The following is a 14647-nucleotide window of genomic DNA, read 5'->3' as shown; positions in this document are numbered from 1 at the left end:
GCATGGACATCAGGCACCCCCATGAGCAGAAATTCACAGCTCTTCCATTATAATATTATCCGATGATGTTCGACGTCCGCAATACGACTGGCCGCGCTCTTGCCTAGTACAAGTCGCCTTCAAACAGCACTTCGTCGTCCTTCTTCTTGTAGATTTGGTCTCCTTCGTGGAGCGAATGCTCTACGTGCGAAGGCCCCACAGACCGTGCCATCGATTTGTTGGTCGTGGCGGCTTTTTCGCCGCCCGTTAGAGGCGTCATCACTTCTTCGTAGTCGTCCGTTAGTTCTTGCTCTCGCATCAGCGCAGTTTGCTTGGCACGTTGATGGATCTTCGAGCCAAAATGCACGGCCATCATCAAGAGGGCGACACCACCAAATACGATCCCCGTGATCACAGGGCCAGACAATTCAATGCCAACGTTCATCGGCACAGTGTACAGCTTGTACTTGAGGTCCCATTGCGCTGCATCGATCGACAGCGGGTCCGTACAACATTCCAAGTTCCGACCCCACAAGGCGTTCGTTCGGGTGCACATTCCAGACAGACCGCGGCATTTGACGGCCAACTTGTCCCAACTGTAACCAGCTGACTTATCAAACTTGAGGTCGGTCGTGAGGCAACCGGCCAAAATGATGGCCGAACCTGTGCTCGAGCCGTAGCATCCACCGTTGATCTGCTTGGACCCAGTGACTTTGAGTCCCGTGGTTTTTCCTTCTTGCTTGATGTATGTCTGCTGGACTGCCCAAAAGTTCTTGCAGTCGGTAGATGCCATCAAGATCGCTCGCAAGGGAGACTTGGTGGGAGGTGGGTTGCGAGTGTCTGTAATGTTCCATTGCAAAGTCGGGCCGTACAAAAAGCCGCAATCTTCCTTCTCGGGAGGGCTCGCTTGGTTGTTGCAGCTCGGCATGACCTTGCCCTTGGCATAACAACATCCGTTTGCGACGGGTGTCGAGTACACCGATGGGAGGTTCTGAATCGACGACGCGTTGGAAAAGTTAAGCGCAAGACCGTCCGGGCCAGTCGATGGCCGCACGCATGTGTATGGGCAAGTGACGCATCCACCGTTCAATGGCGAAAAGTTGGACCAACCTACTCTCGTTCTAGTGAGATTCCCCGCCGCCACATACACCGCACACGTGGATTTCGAACGCACCTTTGAAGTCGACCTTGATCGAGTACCCCGCCGACTGATTCCAGTACACGGCAGACGCACTGGAGGCCGCCAACGCCCACACACCCAGCGCTTTCATCATCGTCGTCGTCGCTGTGGTTGCCGGCAGAAGGTCAGGAAAACAAAAACTGACTGCTGGCGGCAAGTCGTCGGTTTTTCGATATTTTCCATACAAACTTTCGATAAAACGCGTGGGTTTCGCGTCTCCCTTTTTGTCACGCGGGTAGGGCGTGGTGCTTTTATCTTGAACTTTGTATGGTGGATTCTCCCGTCAAGACTATGTTGTGACTAACGTTCGGAGATCTGCCCACCGTCGGTATCGTGACGACGAGCGAAGTTGCATGTTTCAGTCACGACAACGAGCCTTTACCGCGAACGCGGCAGAGACCATGACGCTGCCGACGGAGACAGGCATCGACGCTCGGAGACGGCGGTGGATCCGCGTCCGACAACGCCACTCAGTTCACTCTCCTGGTACGGCAAGCTTTCGTTACAACGTGGCAGAAGTGAGATGTGAAATTTTGACGCATGAATGTACCGCGCGACCCCAGGGAGAGTCGAGGAGAGAGTCGATTGCACTTCGATTCAGATGTCGATGGTGGTGAAAACGCCGATGGCCGTGTATCCATCCATCCAAATAGACTCGCCAAGTTTATTTTTTCAATTTTTCGTGTGGACAAGCGCGACGGGGTGTCGCACAGAGTCAAAGATTTGGCCGTCCATCACGTTTAGACGGTTCACGCGTGGTAGGTTCGCATTCGATTGCCGTGTAGAGACCACCGGTGCGCAGCAGATACCGTTGCAAACAGTTCCAGTTCAAGGCAAGCGATGTGCGGCATGTCTTCGACATCATGAATCCATCCTTCTGTAACGACCGCTCCCGGTCGCGCGTGATCTCGTGGGATGGATTGAGTGCCACATGTGGCTGACACCTCTCGAAGAGAGTGTGAGTGAAAGAGAGTTCGCCTCGACAAGGCGATGGGGAGAGACTTGGCTGGATTCGGTCGTGGGTGAAATTACCTTATTCTTGTGCATTTCACCTGTTGCGAGCTTTGGGCATCTTGGATTGGTGGGCCGAGGCTGGCTGGATGGTTGTTTTCAAGGGAATTCATGTGGCAAGCAAGGAGACTGGCGCCATACATTACCCCAGTAACAAAAAGCCAGTCAACCGAGAGCCGAGTATTTTTATTCCAATTGCAAAAAAATACGACAAAAAGGACGGCAGAGCACGCACATCGAGGTGTCATTCCGAGAAAAGCGCCCATCGTGCAACTTCGTCGAGGCCGAAGATGGTTGTACTCGGAAACCTGCTCACAGGGATCATCGGCACCGTCGGGGGCTTCTCCCTTGCGCTTGCCGGGTGGTCGCCGTTGTCCCTTGGATCCCGTCCCCTCTTTTACTTTACGCAGTGCCTTTCGTCGTTTGCCATGTAAGTTGAAAGCGTGATGTGTTCGTGTCGGTCGACGATGGATCTTGATCGTTCCCCCTGTGTAGGCTGTATATGATTGTCTATGCAACGATCGAATTCGCATCCCCGTCGACCCATGAAATGTGGAGAATCATTGTTGCCGCCTGCGTCGGTGGTGCCGCCTCCATCATCGCTGCCTTCCTCACGTCCCTCGGGTGTATTGTTCTGGTTGTCGTAACGGGTCTCATTGCTGGACCTTGGTTGCTCACGCTTGACACCGTCGCGGCGAAGCTCTTCGTGAACGAATCATCGTTCGCCAAGCAAGAGTTTGTCGTCGGGTTTGCCCTCTTGTTTACCCTCCTCTTCTTGAGCTCCTCCAAGACCTCGGACATCGAGTGTCACCGTTTCAAGTACATTTTATTCAGTGCAATCACCGGCGGGTTCATCTTTTCGGATGGTCTCTTCCGCATCGCCTTTGATCCTACCCCCTCTCCGTCCAAAGCCGCTTTCGGCATCATGGGGTTCAAGAGTGCCGTCGGTGACGTGCTGGCAAACTTTTCCTCTGGTATCCGCAGTGGCGACCAATTGGTGATGTTGGCCATCTGGGGTGGTGTGATGGTTGTGGGTCTCCTGAACCAACTGTGCATGCGGTGGGGCCTTGTGTGCTACAACAAGGTCGGCGCGCATGTCGGCATGACGTCGATCCACGAAGAAACCATGGAGCTTCCTAGCGGCGCTGCCGCTTCGGCCCCGTTCATGCACGAACGCACACGTCTCGTGTGCGAAAACTGCTTTGCCACCGTCCCAGCCGGAACTGCATTCTGCACTGAATGCGGTGAAGCCATGCCTGGTGACGACCACGTTCCCAGTGTGTCTGTCTCTCAAGCCCATCCCCCTTCTGTTGCGATGGGCACTGACGGCCAAACCCCTGCGAGCTGGCAGCAAATTCCTAACCGTGCGTACCTCTCGACGACATCGTTTGTCGACCCCAAGAAGATGACGGAACACACGACGGAAGGCCGGTCGATCCGCTTCATGGACCAAGGCGACAAGCCGTACGCGTCGAGCATTGGTGGTCGTCCCAACCACTACGAACCATCTTTCCGATCGTTCGCCATGAGCACGTACTCGATTGCGAACCGTGCAGCCGAACCCGTGGACACGCCCAACATCCGCAAGTACAAGATGTCTGGCGGGGGTGCCTTTCACTTGACGTACTTCCTGTCGGCCATCACGGGCGTCGTGTGGCTTGTGTTTTTGATCACGTTTTACCCTCGTGAGACTCCCTGCAGCATCACACAGCCGTCGTTGCCTTGCTCGTTGATTGAAGAAAGCATCAAGACAGCTCACAAGTGCTACACAACGTTGGATCCGAACGGCAAGGACCAAGTCACGAACGAGTTCTACTGCATCAGGCCGACCCCCGCCGGCGTTTGGTTTTGCTACATCATTTTCGTTGGATCCGAGTACCTCAACTTTTTCCTCGGTCTGCTCTTCAACTTCTCCATGTGGCGCCCCATCCGTCGTGGTGCCCGCTACCTCAACGACTTCAAGCCTCCGCTTCCAAAGGAACAGTGGCCAACGGTGGACGTGTTTTTGTGCCATTATTCCGAACCTGTCGTGGATACGATGGCGACGATGAAGAACATTTTGGCGATGCAGTATCCTCCGGAACTCCTCCATGTGTGGGTGTGTGATGACGGGTACACCAAGTCTGTTTGGGATGCCAACAACCACTTCAAGGTGACGGTGAACACGAAGAACATTGAATTCTGCGGCGACTTGCGCGGCGACTTGGCGCGCATGATGCATGAACGCGTGGTTGGCCCTGTCCAAGACGACGCGTCGTTGAAAGCGTGGCGCCGCCAGCACTCTAGTGTCCGCGAGTTGCGCAAGGATGGCAGCAAGGGTATCCAGCGCCGCGATTGCGCTGTCGGATCGCTGAGCGACGACTACGATTACCGGGACCGTGGCCTGCCGCGTGTGACGTTTGTTGGTCGCATGAAGCCGGAAACTGCCCATGCCAAGGCCGGTAACATCAACAACATTCTGTTCAACGAAGGCGCGGACGGCAAGTACATTTTGATTCTCGATAACGACATGAAGCCCCACCCCAAGTTTCTCTTGGCGGTGCTGCCGTTCTTCTTCTCGGAAGGCGAAGCGGTTGACGGCGGCGGGCGTCAGTACTCGGACGACATTTCGTGGAACCAAGTGGCGTATGTGCAAACGCCGCAGTACTTTGAGGACACGCCGCAACTGACGGAAATGGGCGATCCGTGCGGGCACAAGAACACGATCTTTTTCGACGCCGTGCAGTGCGGTCGTGATGGGTTTGATTCGGCAGCTTTTGCCGGGACCAACGCGGTCTTTCGTCGGCAAGCGTTTGACTCGATTGGCGGCATCCAGTACGGGACCCAAACCGAAGATGCGTACACGGGCAACATCCTGCACACTGCCGGGTGGGACTCGGTGTACTTCCGCAAGGACTTTGAAGGCGACGCCAAGGACCGCATCCGTTTGTGTGAAGGTGCTGTGCCTGATACGGTGGCTGCCTCGTTGGGTCAGCGCAAGCGTTGGGCGATGGGTGCCGTTCAAATTTTGCTCATGAAGGGCCATTCGGAAGTCGATCCGGACTGGCGCCCGCCGCGCGTGCCGACTCCGGACCCGAAGCCGAGCTTGCAATTTCCTCGCAAGTTGTTCTTCTACGATTCGGTGTTCTATCCGTTTGGGTCGATTCCTGCGCTGTGCTACGTCTTTATCGCTATCTACTACCTCAACACGGGATCGGCGCCCATTTTCACGCCCGGCAACCAAATGTTGTACACGTTTTTGCCGCTCATGCTTTGTCGTTGGATGCTCAACTTGCTCGCGAACCGCAGTGTCGACTCAAACGACGTGTGGCGCGCTCAGCAGACGTGGTTTTCGTACTCGTTCATCACGGCGTTGGCTATTGGAGAGGCTTTTCGTTGGCGCTTGACGGGTGTCATTTCCGCGTGGGCGAACACGGGTGCCGGGCAAAAAACGTCGTGGACGGAAATCCCCAACGTCCTCATGTACTTCACGCTGGTTGTGAGCCAGTGCGTGGGTCTGAGCCGCTTTTTTGCGTACGAAAACGCGACCGCGCCGTGGAATTACATCTCGGCCATGTTTTTTGGGTTCTGGATTATGAGCAACTTGTACCCGATGGCCAAGATGAGTATCACCGAGTACGCTGGGTGGGACCACACACGCGCGACGTTTACCGCCAACGTGTTTGGGTCGCTCATTCTCGTGGCAGTCGTTGTCTTCGTCCAAGTGTGGCAATCGTCGTACATGATCAACCAGTACACGGCGCAAGGGATCATTGCGACCACGTCAACGTCGACGGGCAGTGCGGCAACCGGCAATTAAAGTTATCGCGTAGTTTTGCTTAAAATATCACACATCTGTATACCACAAGAACGTGTTTTCATGGATTAAATGCATCACGTCCGCGGTGCTCGGACCGTCCTCCTGACCGCACTACGTCCCGGTCGCCCGCCGCAAGAGCACAGCGTTCAACGTAGTAATTGATTGAAGTTCTAGACGATGGTAAGATGGTAAGTGTCGATGCCAACGCCTCAGACCAATAGAATCGAGACGCATTCCCCCTCAGAATTCGACAACATATCGTCCTGGGAAGGAATGGGCGGGTGAAACACACTCCCCTGCTTCGTTGCACGGGAAGATAGATACGAGACCGGCCACGGTCAAGGGACCCAAGGAATCTCACAGGCATGGACGATGTTGCCAAACAACTGCATGCCACGCACGGTGATATGGGCCCGTATGAATGGGTGGATTTGTTGTGCTCTGCATGTGTTGTTGGTCGTGGGTCCAGACCTGCCGACGCGGCGCTGTGCTTGATGCCAAGTCCATTTGAATGCATCGAAGGAGGCACCTCGTCATGACCTGGCCGAGTTGCCCACTACAGTTTAAACTGAAAGGTCCGACTCAGATATTTATACTTGGTATTTGTATACCAATACAAATTACAAATAAGAGAAAATCCTGGTCGACAAACCGACCTTTGAACCATCGCAGCGACACACCTAGGCGGCGACCGCTCGTCCAAGTACCAAGATGTACTTGTAATCTTCCCCCGTCAGTAGCGGCATCTCGACTTCCCTGCCCGGTAGTCAGTTCGCCGACGTGCGTCCACGCACACCTTACCGCACGGATCAACTTGGTCGTGCGGTTCATAGTTGTTCAGTTGAGCTGTCTCAAGAAAGGTCTACAAGTTGTGGTGGTGAGCGTTCACGTCACGGTAGTAAACAACGACACCACCAAGTATTGGACGCGGTTGCTGTGCTTATTCACCCATCCATTCAGTCTAGCTGAAGTTCGAGGAAGAGCAAGACAAAGCGGTGCTGGAGTCAATGACAAACGAAGAGATTCGCCTACTGAACGACCCCACGACTCATGACAGGGGTACATTCGGCGAAGAACACCAGTTTACTCGCGATATCATCGGCGCTTACAGCTATCCCATGCGGCCGGTAGAAACGACTTCCATCGATGGCACGAGCTCTTTCTTCCGAGCGTGATATGAACTTTGAACACGACCATCCGAGGGAATCGCATCCATTTTTGTTGGGGCAAGTGTTCATGTTGGTGTCGACCCTTCTGGCGGGTCCCACTGCACCTGCTTGGTCTTGAAATTGCTCCAGAACGTGGTGTTGTTGTGGCTATCGCGAAGCTGGTGCCAAGGCCCAACAGTCGCCACGATCTACAAATGCCAGCGTTGGCACATGATTTCACGTCTTCCGCTTACGCATGCTCGTTGGAGCGCGACTCGCCCAGGGCCTGCAGTGGCGTATCGCCCATGCGGAGTTCTTTCCTTGACCAGGTTTGCGTAGTTTTCAACGGTCACAGTGTGTCCCGAGTCTTGCGCTAATGCCCGGCGATATAGCAGCTCGGCCTGCCGTATAGTCGATGAGACACCACGCTGGTCAGAGACGTAAACCTTGTCGATATCGTCAAGCACCACCTCGGCAAAGAGTGCATAATTCGCCATCGCCTACAGCAGAAACAGGATGAAATGATGTAAACGAGACCGCTTCGCACAATGGCATCGTTTGGCGCGACAAGCACAGCCCATCGAAAGCACGTCAGTTCGAGTGCCTTCACGGCGGCCAACGACTTGTCCATCCGTTTGGCGGTCTTAAGTAGCGCGCTGGCTCGAGCCGCATTTTTCTTGAGCGGGGCGCGGCCGGTCGCGAGAAGCAGTATCGCCAAACACGTGGATGCGACAACTTCGTGGGAAGGATAGTTTTCCAGGAGTTGTTCGTACAGCGCAATGGCTTTGGAGAACTACCAAGCATAGCGTGACCTCACGTTGAGTTGAGAGCTTACGTTGTGGGTAAGTGTGTGATGGTGAAGCGCCATGCGCTCGATGTCAACCGACGACGTGTCGGGCGTGACTCGATTCGATCCGCCCTGCCAAGATGGTCAGGCTGACGATGCCAAATCGCTTCGGTTTTACGATCAAGTGGTGGTATGCCACGGCTTTCGCCAGGTGCTGCATCGTGAGGCGCCCGATGGCTGCGTGCCGGCGATGTCGATAGGCCCGCTGGACCTTCAACGCTGCCTGTACGCGCATTGCACAAAGTAAGGTGCGTCAGTGTATCGCTTCTTGCCGTATCCAGGTTGAACCAACTCGCAACGCCACGCGACGGGTTGAAGAAGTACACCCTGCCATGGTCGTCGTCTTGAGGCAGCCATTCGTTTGGTGGCGGTGGATACGTCACTGAAATAAACCGACGGAGGGGTGGCGATGCAAAGCAATGCCCCGTCGTGTGGCTTTGGAACCACACGTGGCCTGCCGTCGGATCGAACGAAATGGCAAAGTTGGCCTGCGCAGTTGTGGATGTCAGGGCATCCAGACTAGAGTTAGGCGATCACACCTGGAGCATTGTCGCAACGGCTTGGCGGGTGCGAAAGCCCATCCAGACGGCTTGGAGTCGCGTCGATGCGTTGTATCGATCCTCGATCGAGTACATCCGACGTATCGCACGTGGTTGTTTCGTGTCCTGGACAGGTTTCGCAGGTTGAAACAGTGCGGGTGCAGGCGTTGTGGAGCCATGCACAGCGACATAACGAATCAACACGCGCAGATGCGATCGGGCGACTTCGTGTGCCTCGCACTCGAACGCTTGTGCGACAAATCGTCTGCACGAAATCTCATCCCTATACGTCGACTCGACGGCGACGCCACAGCACACACTTGATGGTGTCGAGCGACTGGGATGAGCCATCTCGAGAACCGATTGAACAAAGGCCATGTCCAACTCATGCTTGGTCGCGCGGGACGTCCTAGCCAGGTAGGTTGGCATGAATATGCAAGCAGGGGCGATTGACGAAACGTACGATGGGGCGTAGAGGAGAACGTCGACGTGAGAATGACGCAGGAAGACGGATGCAATCCACGTCGTCTCATGGAGTCGACACCCCAGTCGTTGCAACAACTAAGTCGAATTTTCGTGAACGAGTGGGGCGGCGACGTGGAGTCGGTACCCGCCCTCGGCCACACCGATCGTCAGACGCATGCATTTTGACGCGATGCACTGCTGTATTTACGTAAAGCCGACGGAGCAACCCCTCCAGCCGACTGCGAAGCTTGCTTGGGTCAGGCTAACGCCATGCATGACAGTCCATGCGCATGAATCTGCACGAACCTTGTCGTGATCGACCACAGCCGCCCAAATGTCTTGCAGCGCGCCCTCATGCACATCGAAGGTGTACGTGCGACTGTCGGACGGTTGGTACACCTCCAAGTGGAGTTGGGAATTCTTGGACTGGTCGATATGGCTTCGGAAGACTGACACGAGCATGAGGTTGCCTCCAATACGATACGCCAGCCGCGACATGAGCAGCCGCTTTCGTGTTCGTAGGCGCTGGATGTGCGCGTTCCACTCGGGACATCGTGCTCTGAATCGACGTTTCTTCCACAGACGGTACTTGACCCACACCTGGAGCCTCACTTGGCATGTCACAACGAACGCCCGCTCTGCTTCCTCACGCCGGCGTTTTTCCAATCGTGCGAGCTCCCACGCACGTTCCATGGCGGCTACCCGCTGCATGTCTTTGAACTGGCGCATGCAGTGCAGCATTTTGAAGCAACTAACAATCGTTGTCGCTGCTTGACGACGTCGTCGTATCATTGCCCAATGGTGTCTAGATGCTTTTCGTCATGTCGTGCCGAGTGTGTTGACCGGCACGCGTACTTGAAGTGACCGTAGACAACATAGCTCCGATACCTGGCCTGCACACGCGTCGCCGCGCAGATTTGTCGCGCCAATACGTCCATCGCGTGCATCTTGGCCTCCATTCGATACGATTCCATCGTCTGGGAGACGATGCCAGTCATGAAAAACATGCTGCCGTCGGCAGGTCATGACGTACTTGGTCCCAATTGCCCCGCATGCTCGGTGACAAGATCATAAAATGCAGGAAAAAGTACAAGAGCGGCGCCATCGTGCCGTTGCGATGGGACCTTGTCACGTGGTGGACGACGAGAGCGATCGCGGCTCGAAACCCTTCCAAATCCATTTGAAACCGGAGCAACGCAAAACGATGGAAGATGCCGTCGAGCGACCCCATCGCGAGCATGGACGGCAGCACGTGGCAGTCGCGAATGAATTTTGAAAACTTGACCGAGTCTACCAGGGGTGGAAAAAACTACGGTCACCATGTCAGCACCATGCAGGGGCAGTACCGATGTAAACTACAAACACCACATCAGTCAAACACGGAGCCAGAATTCATTGAACACGAACTGTTGGCTGGGTACGAAGCGCACAGCTCGTGAAACTTGGCATCAACGAGGGCGTCGCACGGAGTTTTGGACACGATGGCGTGCCAGTCGACATGACGGCTCCACAGCGTCCCTTCCACGAGCTGCTCTGGCACATGAAGCGGCAGCGAAACGCCAAAGTACTTGTAGCACTGTGAGCTGCCGTTGAAGTCAACCATGGGGTGGGTAACGAAGGCTTGGATATCGTGGAGCCATTGCGGCCGCTTGTCGTCTTGCTAGAGCATCCCACGACGTGGTTGGTCCCATTCGAAGGTCATCCCTTGGTCGTACCGCGTCAACCATGAGCCATACGCTAGACATGGGCGGGAGTGGTTTGGCTCCGGCAGGTCGGCAAATGTCGAATGTGCGGACATCGTCGACCCACCCCGACTCGATCGTGACTTGACTGCTATCCGCAAGCCGCAAGTCCGCGCCTTTCGCAAACACGTCGCGCAGGGTCGTCGTTGGGTCCAGGGCGTCGAAAAGGACGTGGCACGTGTACCGCTCCGTCGTCGCCGACACTTCGGTCCATTCCACCGACACGCAGACGTGGAGGGGCACGCATCGAGTTGTCCTTTTCTACAAAAACACCCCCCGAAAGGAAATGATTGTGCAATGACACAAGTACGTACCTTCGATGCCTTGTCCTCGTCGGGAAGCACGTCCTCTTCCTGCAGCAAGAGCAGGATGAATGGTTCGTCTCGGAAAGTACGCGAGAGTGCTCACGGTGAAAAGGTGGAGCTGCACCGCCTACGCATTATTCAAACCTACAATGACAACCGTCGTCGACACACCAGTGCGCGGAGCTCAGCCGCGTAAGGTCGTTGTTTGGGGGGTGATGGTATTTGTGTGCGTCTTCCAGGGCAGCTTGGGCCTTTGCCAGCCTAGACTTGTGCGTGAACTGGGTGCATCTGTCTAGAAAATGCAAGAAGTATACTCCATCGGAAGCACTCGACTCCACGCGACTCGCATCGTGGCTTGGAATGTTCTGGGCACATGTTTCCGCGACACATTCATGGCCGTGCGCTGCCCACAGCCCAAGGAGGCTCGTGAGCTGCATCACCAGCGCAATGTCCAAGAGAGATCGGTGCATGGGGCACAAAGTGACGTGGGGCAGTGTCGTTACGCTGGCCGAATTCACCTGGCGATACACCGCCTGGACGACGTGTTACACTCCTCCAAGTGTGTCGGGGACTTCGTACCAAGGGCGAATGAGAAATGTGGTCGACCAGGTTCAGTGCGGGCGCCATCAGGTGATGGTTGGTATCGCGAGGGCTGAGCAATGCGACGGGTAGAATGGCTCGGGCATCGAGCTTGGTCTCCATGACAGCGGACACCGGGGACCTTCGATGGTACATCACCATGTCACTCGAGCCATACCGGGATTCAACAGCACGGCGGCATTGTCGCAGAGACATGGTCGGAGTGACCAGCACCACACCAACCCCCACGACGAAGGGCGGGCACACGACCACGAAATACACGGGGAGAAGATGGGGCAGTTGAATATCTTCACGGCAGTCGACAAAAGATGCGTTCAAAACGTGTTGTAGCCACGTCCGAAACGCAGGTGGCGGCAGTGTGTGGCGAAACAAGTCATCGAAAGCGCAATCTCGCCTGCGAACTGTCGTGCGGTGGAAGGTCGTGGCGTCGCATACATCGATCGTGGCGTCCTACGACCCAACGAAGGGTCACGATGGATCGGTTCACAAAGGTCGTACATGACTCGAGCTTCGAACCAAGCAGAGGAATAATCTTCCATGAAGGCGCAGCACGAATCGAAGGGATGGCCTCGAAGGGACTGAGCGGGTCGTGTGGGGCTGTTCTGGCTTGTCGGGGTCGGCAAGACTACGGGGGACAGAGGCTTGGAGACAGAGCACAACCCAACTGGCCAATGCGGCGGCGATGGCGCTGACTTTGCGCAGGGCTTGGATACGAAACGCAGGGTCTTGCAGGTACAGCATGCACACGTGGGTGATGGTGGGATGCACGGGGTGATGAAAACGTCGACGTTGAAGGCGGAGGAAGAGCGCGGCGCAGTTCCGCAACAAGGTTTCTCGTAGAAAAGCCCACGTGAGTTGGACCATACTTGGTGGGAGGCAATCGTTTTGGACGGCGCTTTCGTGCAGGATCAAGTACACCATCGCCATCAAGAGATGCACGGAGCGATGTGGGTGCGTAGGAAATTTGGCCAGCGCCTCCAGGTCGTCCACCGTCAATCCCAAGAGCAGGCTTTGCATTTGGACAAGCGACTCGCGCTCTAGAATGGCCCGAAGCGATGCAGTCGTGTCATTAACCGCTCGTGACTCGCCGGCCATGCTTTTGGGCACTTGAATCGGGTTTGTCAGTTACAGAATCGGTTACACTCTGCTACGCACAAGAAAGGGCGTGTACGGTTTCCACGGGTGTTCGCGCCGCGTGTAGATGACGACGTCGTTCTTCGACGTGGGGTCAGCTGTCGGCTGGAGGGGCTCGCGGAGGTCGTCGACGTGGGAAGAAAGCCAAAACTTGAGGTCTTCCTGGATAAGGGACGAGTTCACGTCAAGCGCGCAGAGCAGGGAGTTGAGCACCGTTTGGTCTTGTCTGTGGTTAGACCGATTCGTTCCAGGTGGAGCGATGCAGTCGTTCTCCATCGCACATGCCAGAAGCGGCTCGAGGACCTACGCGACGCAACATGAGCTCATTGCGCTTCGTCGAACACTGACTGACGTGTGTGTATGCCCATGAACCGCGGGTGTAACCTTGGAGGCCGGCGGGGACTTGGTGTCGACTGTAGAAAGGGGCAGAGCAATTGAAGCGCTGAATGGTTTCCATCGAGTGGAATCGCGTGTTGGGGAACCGCTGCCGTTGAATTGTGTAAAACACCCCGTGCGTTTGCAAGATGTGGCGAATGTCGTCGATGGGTTGCCGCAGCTCCATGTTGGCGTCGATCCACAGCACGTGGTCCGCCCGCTGCAGCGCTTCATAAAGCCCCCACGGCTTGAACGAGTACGTTCGACGGAGGTCTCTGAAGTGCGGTGGTAGTGACTCGAACGGCAGCCGAAGCAGAGTTGTGTGTCGCCACGTTGCAATTTCGTTGCGACTGATGGGGGAAAGTCCAAGGTCGTATATTTCAATGGCTGCCGATGGCTCCCAAAAGTGAATGGATCCAACGAGATTTGCAAGTCGTCCGTTTTGCATATACCTACGCGTGTCATCCTGGTGAACTGCGCGACGTCAGGACGAAGAAGCACGCACACTTCGTCGCACGCCGTCACGAACGCGACGTGCACAGCAGTTGCCTCGTCCATCACGTGAAGGGATATGGCGGCACTGACACCGGCGGAAGTAAAGACGTAGAGGGTCATCGGGCCACTGGCAATATCGCGCACAGAGAACGTTGCGGTGTCATTAGCAACGCAGGTTCTCTCGGTGCCATTGATGTAGATGCAGATCGGGTCATGCATGCCAGCAGCTGCAGTCCACTCGACGTCGAAACCAGTGGACAGGACGTTAGCGCCATGACGGGGCGATGTGATCTGAACCGGGTCGAGTGTGAAGGAAAGCGTGGCAATGTCACTGATGCCGACTTGACCACGCAGTGTCGATGGAATCTGAACGTATGTCTGTGCAACGTAGGTATGGCCAGGCTGAGCATGGCGCATCTCAAACGACTCTGTCATGGCTTGGATTTGCTTGCAATGGTGCATGGGGCACCCCACGTTTGCTGTGTCAGTCAAGTTGACACACACCATGACGCCTTGATCTGCGAGCCGGTTGAACGTAAGCGGGGCGCAGAATCGCTCCGAGCGGCTCTCGATGTGAACCCAGTCTTGAATTGCCTCAACCTCGGCAGAGAGACGCGCACATGCGCTGTCGGTAATGTTGGCTTGCATGCAAATGTTGGACACTTGCGTGGTCAACGCGCTTGGTTGCCATGAGTCAACGTTTGTGCCAAGGTACAATTGGACGTCCATGTAATGCCGGATCTCGTTCAGCTCCAGCGGAATCCTCGCGTGGCCGCTGTAGGTGGTGGAAAAATGTAGAGCGGTCTGAGTAATTGACCCGACAACATGAGCCTGCGTGGTCAACTCAAACGACGATGGATGCAAAACGACGTCCACAATCAGCTCTGTGATGCCGTCGGGGCGTTCGACAGGGGCACGTTGGAACTTGGCGAGAATGACAGACGGGTAAACACTCGTACATGTAGTTTGCCAGTACCGATTCCGCGCACCAGCGCTCATGGCCAGCACCGGCAAAAGCCACCACGATC

The 14647-nt window shown here is 55.6% G+C and overlaps 3 protein-coding genes across 7 annotated transcripts; 1 reads left to right on the top strand and 2 right to left on the bottom strand.

Moving 5' to 3' along the window:
• Window positions 1-25: 25 nt before the first annotated feature.
• H310_00212 (hypothetical protein) lies at window positions 26-1673 on the bottom strand. Its single transcript, XM_008862897.1, has 2 exons — window positions 1154-1673; window positions 26-1089 (listed from the first exon to the last, which is right to left on the bottom strand). The coding sequence occupies exons 1-2, from the start codon at window positions 1251-1253 to the stop codon at window positions 104-106; spliced, it is 1086 nt and encodes a 361-aa protein (XP_008861119.1). The 5' UTR covers window positions 1254-1673; the 3' UTR covers window positions 26-103.
• Window positions 1674-2348: 675 nt separating this feature from the next.
• Window positions 2349-6020, top strand: H310_00211 (hypothetical protein). Its single transcript, XM_008862896.1, has 2 exons — window positions 2349-2600; window positions 2666-6020. The coding sequence occupies exons 1-2, from the start codon at window positions 2461-2463 to the stop codon at window positions 5967-5969; spliced, it is 3444 nt and encodes a 1147-aa protein (XP_008861118.1). The 5' UTR covers window positions 2349-2460; the 3' UTR covers window positions 5970-6020.
• Window positions 6021-6550: 530 nt separating this feature from the next.
• On the bottom strand, window positions 6551-14618 carry H310_00210 (hypothetical protein; the record flags this gene model as incomplete). 5 transcript variants are annotated; one of them, XM_008862895.1, is made up of 27 exons in its annotated part: window positions 6551-6725; window positions 6771-6831; window positions 6885-7326; window positions 7372-7518; window positions 7564-7617; window positions 7665-7910; window positions 7953-8036; window positions 8083-8187; window positions 8237-8452; window positions 8504-8912; window positions 8967-9064; window positions 9114-9230; window positions 9275-9773; window positions 9824-9945; window positions 10002-10258; window positions 10315-10323; window positions 10376-10628; window positions 10684-10971; window positions 11025-11063; window positions 11119-11142; window positions 11187-11276; window positions 11330-11548; window positions 11595-12065; window positions 12114-12721; window positions 12767-13052; window positions 13102-13576; window positions 13630-14618. In XM_008862895.1, the coding sequence occupies 25 exons, from the start codon at window positions 14616-14618 to the stop codon at window positions 7204-7206; spliced, it is 6228 nt and encodes a 2075-aa protein (XP_008861117.1). In that variant the 3' UTR covers window positions 6551-6725; window positions 6771-6831; window positions 6885-7203. The 5 variants fall into 5 exon arrangements, with proteins under 5 accessions (XP_008861117.1, XP_008861116.1, XP_008861115.1 ...); XM_008862894.1 differs by having other exon boundaries at window positions 6551-6831; XM_008862893.1 differs by having other exon boundaries at window positions 6551-6831; window positions 9857-9945.
• Between the last annotated feature and the right edge of the window lie 29 nt (window positions 14619-14647).

The sequence above is a fragment of the Aphanomyces invadans genome (genome assembly GCF_000520115.1).
Source record: "Aphanomyces invadans strain NJM9701 unplaced genomic scaffold supercont1.1, whole genome shotgun sequence".
NCBI lineage: Eukaryota > Oomycota > Saprolegniomycetes > Saprolegniales > Verrucalvaceae > Aphanomyces > Aphanomyces invadans.
The sequence above is the reverse complement of the archived record's forward strand: the minus strand, read 5'-3'. Positions and strand labels throughout refer to the sequence as shown.

What these genes read in the sequence shown, in the direction of transcription:
- H310_00212 (XM_008862897.1), bottom strand. Translation starts at nt 1,253, where the DNA reads ATGATGAAAGCGCTGGGTGTGTGGGCGTTGGCGGCCTCCAGTGCGTCT. An exon ending in GATCAAGGTCGACTTCAAAG is followed by an intron (nt 1,090 to 1,153) that starts GTGCGTTCGAAA and finishes GAACGAGAGTAG; the next exon opens with GTTGGTCCAACTTTTCGCCA.
- H310_00211 (XM_008862896.1), top strand. Translation starts at nt 2,461, where the DNA reads ATGGTTGTACTCGGAAACCTGCTCACAGGGATCATCGGCACCGTCGGG. An exon ending in TGCCTTTCGTCGTTTGCCAT is followed by an intron (nt 2,601 to 2,665) that starts GTAAGTTGAAAG and finishes CCCCCTGTGTAG; the next exon opens with GCTGTATATGATTGTCTATG.